The sequence below is a fragment of the Peromyscus maniculatus genome, chromosome 4 (assembly GCF_049852395.1).
Source record: "Peromyscus maniculatus bairdii isolate BWxNUB_F1_BW_parent chromosome 4, HU_Pman_BW_mat_3.1, whole genome shotgun sequence".
NCBI classification, from domain to species: Eukaryota; Metazoa; Chordata; class Mammalia; order Rodentia; family Cricetidae; genus Peromyscus; species Peromyscus maniculatus.
The window spans coordinates 3321263-3326590 of NC_134855.1; the positions used below are offsets into that span (position 1 = coordinate 3321263).

Consider the following 5328-nt stretch of genomic DNA (forward strand, 5'->3'; position numbering starts at 1 on the left):
AAATTAATGGCCAGTGTACCATGACTATACAAGTCTTTAAAGTTTTACTGTAAAAATGGACTATTACAGTAGAGAGACATCCATATAAAATAAAGATTTGCTTAACTGAGTCTAGATAATTTGAACCAATTTTCTGAATGAGGATAAGTGAAATGTTGGTATGAAATGCTTTTTAAATATGCTCTTGAGAGTACTGCAGTCATTAAATAATGAATAATTATATACACTGTAGAAAGTGTGAACTCAAAACCCAACCAGAATTTGAAGCTGCTCTAGCCAGGAAGGCATTTTCCAAACCTTGGGAAATGAGTTGTAGGTAACTCCATCCAGATGGATTAGCAAGAAGCACCCCTTGAATTTAAACACACATTTAGAAAAATGTAAATTCTATAAACCAAGCTTTCACCTGAGAAAACTGGAGAAGCAGCAGCAACAGTTAGAGCAGAAATCTATGAAGCTGAAAAGGAGACATCACAAGAGAGGGATAACAACACCAAAGGTTGATTCTTTGCCAAAATCAGCAAAATGCTCATTTTTTGGAGACAGGGTTTTGTTATGCAGCCCAGGCTGTCCTTGAGCTGAGGATTCTGCAGCTTTTACCTCCCAAGGGCTGGGGTTTGAGGCATGAGCCACTACAACTCAATGCAAACATCAATAAAAATGATGTCTCTAATAGGAGAGCTAGACAGAGAGAAGACAGATGACTAAAAGGAGCAGGAGGGACAGGGGCTGGGGGGAAGAGAGAAAGAAACTGAAATCGAAAGTGGTTAAGATCCAGGGTAATGAAACCAACAACAAAGGGACATTAAAGGAAAGTCCACGCCTACAAGTTTGCCAGCCTAAATGAAATAGACCAGTTCCTTGAAAGTCACATTTGCTTAGGCCCACACAAGAGGAAATTGACAAAGTCAATAGATCTGTATCTAATACAAAAATAATGTAATCTTTAATGACTTTCCCAAACAGGAGGCATCAGGTCTCAACAGTTTTACTGATAAATTCTACCAAACTTTTAAGTAAAAATTGATACCAGGTCTCTATAGTCTCATCTAGAAAATAGAAGCTGACAGAGTGTAAAGCTATCATTAACACAATACTAAAAACTTGAAAAAGATGACATAAGAAAGGAAAACTGCTATTATCTCTCATGAATTTTGACACAAAATCCTTCATAAAATACTGAATAAATTAAATGTAACGCTGAAGCTAACAGAATTATACACCCTGAGAAAGTGATATTTATCCCAGTTGTGCAAAATTACTTAAAATTAGAAGAACAATTATTGTAAATTATCACATCAACAAGCTAAAGAAGAAAAGTCACACAATATATATGAAAAAAGTATTAGACAAAATTGGAAATACAAATTGGAAATACAAGGAAACCACCTCAATTGGATAAAGAAAATCTCTGAAAAACCTTAAGATAACATCATACTTAGTGGTCAGCAACTAGCAGCTTTCCCACTAACCCTAGAAACAGGCATAAAGATTCCCTTTCACCAATGTTCTTCAGTGTTGTTCTGGAAAACTTAGCTAATACAATACGATAAGTAAAGGAAATAAAACATGTACAGATTGGGAAGAAAGAAACAAAACTGTCTTTCTTTGCAGATAACATAATTTATGAAGAAAATTTAAGAAATTGCTAAGAAACCCTGATAGAAACATTAAGAAATTATACCAAGATTTTTAAAAGGTAATATACAGAAGTTCATTTATTCCTTTTACTGTTTTTTTGACATTGTTTTGAACTTTATGTAGCTCATGACAATTCTTCTTCCTTGGATTACGGAGTGATAGGATTGCAGACATGTGCCCAAGTCATTAATTTCTTTGTTATATGCCAAGAGTAAACAAATGTTATTCAAAATTAAAAACAAATTAGAATTTACATTAATGCCAACCCAAAGTGATAGATGTGCACATGTAATAAAATATATAAAAGCTCTTTATGAAAGCTTCATAATTTACACATAAAAAAGACAACCATGGTTAAGCTTTAACTTTTTATAATCCTAATTGCTATCAGACTAGTTTTAACATAATTATTGTTCTCAAAATTTTCAGCACACTTGATTTTCTTCTAATTTTAAGAAATGGTTCATGTAAAACACCAGAGAATGAATCATGTATTATCAAATACAAAATTGGCACATTGTAGGCACTTAAGAAATATTGTTTTCTTTGAAATATCCATTATAATAACAAAAGGTAAAGAAATGAACAGTGAGGACATAGCATAACATATGTATTACTGTGGTATTTGTCTTAACGGTCATCACTCAATAGTATCCTTAGGTTGTTCTTCCAAAATCTTCTTTGACATGTTCAGCGTGGTGTGACAAAATGGAAGTCACAGGCCCTGGAATCAAATCTACCTTGTTTTTGGCAACTTATTTATGCCCTAAGTTATAGTTTCACACCTCTCCTTCAAAAAACCTGATGTGTTTAACAATGAGTTAACAGTGTAGACAGCCAACAAATGTTTGTTTCCTTGTCCCTTTGTCTCAATGCTTGCCTCAATGATTGCAAGATGGGTAGCATACAACTCAGTCCATTGTGGTTGATATGCTGGTTTTAAAACTGAGGATCGAGGATGGTGTTTTATTGTCAGCAATGATTGTTGTACTAAGGTCAAGAAAGATCAAAGCATAAGACCTCATTTCACATCATAGCCTAGTGGAGGTAAATACTCTTATTGTTCTATTCTTAACTCAGAATCACTGATGTGATGGAAGGCAGGGTTTTGATAACAGCACTAGGATTAAGCATTAGAGTTATAATTAGAAGACTGCTTTTGCACCACCAAAAAGTTTGCTCAATGCCTTTTTCATGTCTCTATTCCTCAAGCTGTAGATGAATGGGTTCAGCATGGGAATCACAATCATGTAGAGAATGGCAGCCCTGCTTTCCCTCTCTGCAGCATGAGTTGATGGGGGAAGTAAATATACACCCATCAGAGATCCATAGAAGAGCAGAACAACTGTAAGATGAGAGCCACAGGTAGAGAAGGCTTTCCATCGCCCTCCATGAGAAGGGATGCCCAACACAGCCCAGGAAATGCGGACATAGGAGAAGACAATCAACATGAGAGGAATAGCGAGAAACACCAAGCCCATGGCAATGATCATCAGCTCATTAATGCGGGTATCAGAGCAGGCAAGTTTCAGCAGAGCACTGGGATCACAGTAGAAGTGGGGGATAGCTGTGTGGGCACAGAAAGCCACACGGGTCAGCAGCAGTGTGTGCATCAGGGCGGGACAGTTGGTCAGCACCCAGCACATACACAGCATTAATGCACAGAGTTGGGGACTCATAGCTACACTGTAATGGAGAGGTTGGCAGATAGCTACATAGCGGTCATATGCCATCACAGCCAGAAGACAGTTGTCAAGGCCACCAAACATCAGGAGGAAATACAGCTGGGTAAGGCACCCAGAATAGGAGATGGTCTGATTGTGGGTATGAATGTTGGCAAGCATTTTGGGAACTGAGGCAGAAGTGAAACAAGCATCAGTTAAGGACAGATTGGCCAAGAAGAAGTACATAGGAGTGTGAAGGTGTGCATCAGAGCTGATGACAAGGATGATGAGCAGGTTCCCCACCATAGTGACAAGGTACATGCCCAGGAAGATGCCAAATAGAAGAGGCTGCTCCCCTGGCTGCTCAGAGAGTCCCAGAAGGAGGAAGTCTGAAGCACCAGATTGGTTCACTCTGCTTGGTTTTCCCATCCTGTGTAGTTCTTGTGAGCAAATGAAAAGTCTCTATGTGCTAATATTTAATCATTAGATCAGCTCATAGATACAGATTTGTATGACAAGAATTATGTGGTTGGAAAGGGGAGAATATGTGATTCTGGTCCACGAGCATCTCTGGGTACCACTGGAAATAAAATATGAAACATAGAATAATTAATATAACAAACACCCAAGTGCAAATTTTGCTTTCTATTCTGCAGCAGGGTCTAGAGAAAAGTGATCAGTGTGATTAGAGAAGTCAGCACAGTCTGTTTGAAGGAGGTGGGAATTTTTGAAAAGCTGTGAAAAGTTGTGCATTAGAAAGGAGGTGCAAATCTTTATCATCACTCCCCCTCTTCTCCCAGTGTGTGTGTGCGCGCGCGCGCGAGCGAGCGCGCACACGTGCTCACACACACGTACAGACCTGTATGTTATAGCTTTTTGTACGGACACTGAAAACAAATTTGAACTTACCCCATCTGGGAGCTGAACATGTGGACTGAGGTCAGTGATAGCCCACGGTTACAGCCACTGTTAGGATGCCCCCCCCCCAAAAAAAAAACTCTCCCCTTTATGTTTCTTCTTCCCTCTTTTTTGTATCTCCCTGTGGTGATCTGGGGACTGGTATTTATGATCCTCTTTCTTCACTCCTATGAGCTTACTCTCTCTCCATTACTTGGTTTTTACCAGATGGAAAGAAAGTAAAGGTTTTTAGGTCTTTCTTTTCCTTTCTACTAATAGCTTTGTCTGCTGTTCTTGGATTTAGAGTAAGCTGGTGCTGCACAGCTATTGTAAAGGTCATGGCCTCAGAAGGCTCATGATCTTTTCAGTTTTCTGTTTGCTCTGTGATTCATAAGAAGCTTCTAATCTTAAGAAAAGACTTGGGTTGCATACCCCTAAAGTGTTCTATTTGGGTGGCAAAGTGTGTGTGTGTGTGTGTGCGCGCGCGCGCGCGCGCGCTTGTGCGTGTGCATGTGTGTGCGTGTACGCATGCACACGCGCATTCTTATCCCTTCCAGGTCCTCACCTGTCACAGTGTGTATCCATTTGAAGTATCTTCAGATTCTCAAGTTTTCTCCCTAGCTGGAAAATTCTCAGTGAAGATCTGACAGAGACCTTTTCTGACTTGGTCAATAAGGCTGGCATCCACGGAGTCTGGTGCTCTTTGAGAACTCCAAGGGTGTATGAGTCAATTTCGGCTTCCTTGGACTAAAAAAAGACAGGGATTTCTTAGGGCTATAAAGGCTCCTGACTGATCACTTCCCAACTCAACTTATTAAAGCCAACCCCAGTGTCACTGTGGAGCCTGCTCTGCAGCCAGCTCTGTCTGGGTCCTAGGGGCATTACTTTCCTCAAGGGTTAAGCTACCAGTTCTCAGGAGTGTGATCCTGAATCTCTTGCTGGCATGTTCTTTAGCTTAACTAGCTAGCCTGCTGGGACTCCTGCCTATGAGTTGGACAACTCACTTCCTAGCCTTTGCCCTCATTAAAATGAGGTGGAAAAGGAAATTGAGAGTGTAAGTGAAAATGCAGTCATTTTTATTGGTCTATATATTGATTTTCTTTTTTGAAATTCTTGTCTCATGTAT

General features: G+C 39.5%; 1 protein-coding gene across 1 annotated transcript; it reads right to left on the minus strand.

Moving 5' to 3' along the window:
• Positions 1 to 1740: 1740 nt before the first annotated feature.
• On the minus strand, positions 1741 to 4951 carry LOC102926900 (olfactory receptor 1N2). The gene is made up of 2 exons (XM_006996830.2): positions 4768 to 4951; positions 1741 to 3885 (listed from the first exon to the last, which is right to left on the minus strand). Exon 2 carries the CDS (start codon positions 3732 to 3734, stop codon positions 2787 to 2789), a length of 948 nt encoding a protein of 315 aa, XP_006996892.1. The 5' UTR covers positions 3735 to 3885; positions 4768 to 4951; the 3' UTR covers positions 1741 to 2786.
• Positions 4952 to 5328: the final 377 nt, after the last annotated feature.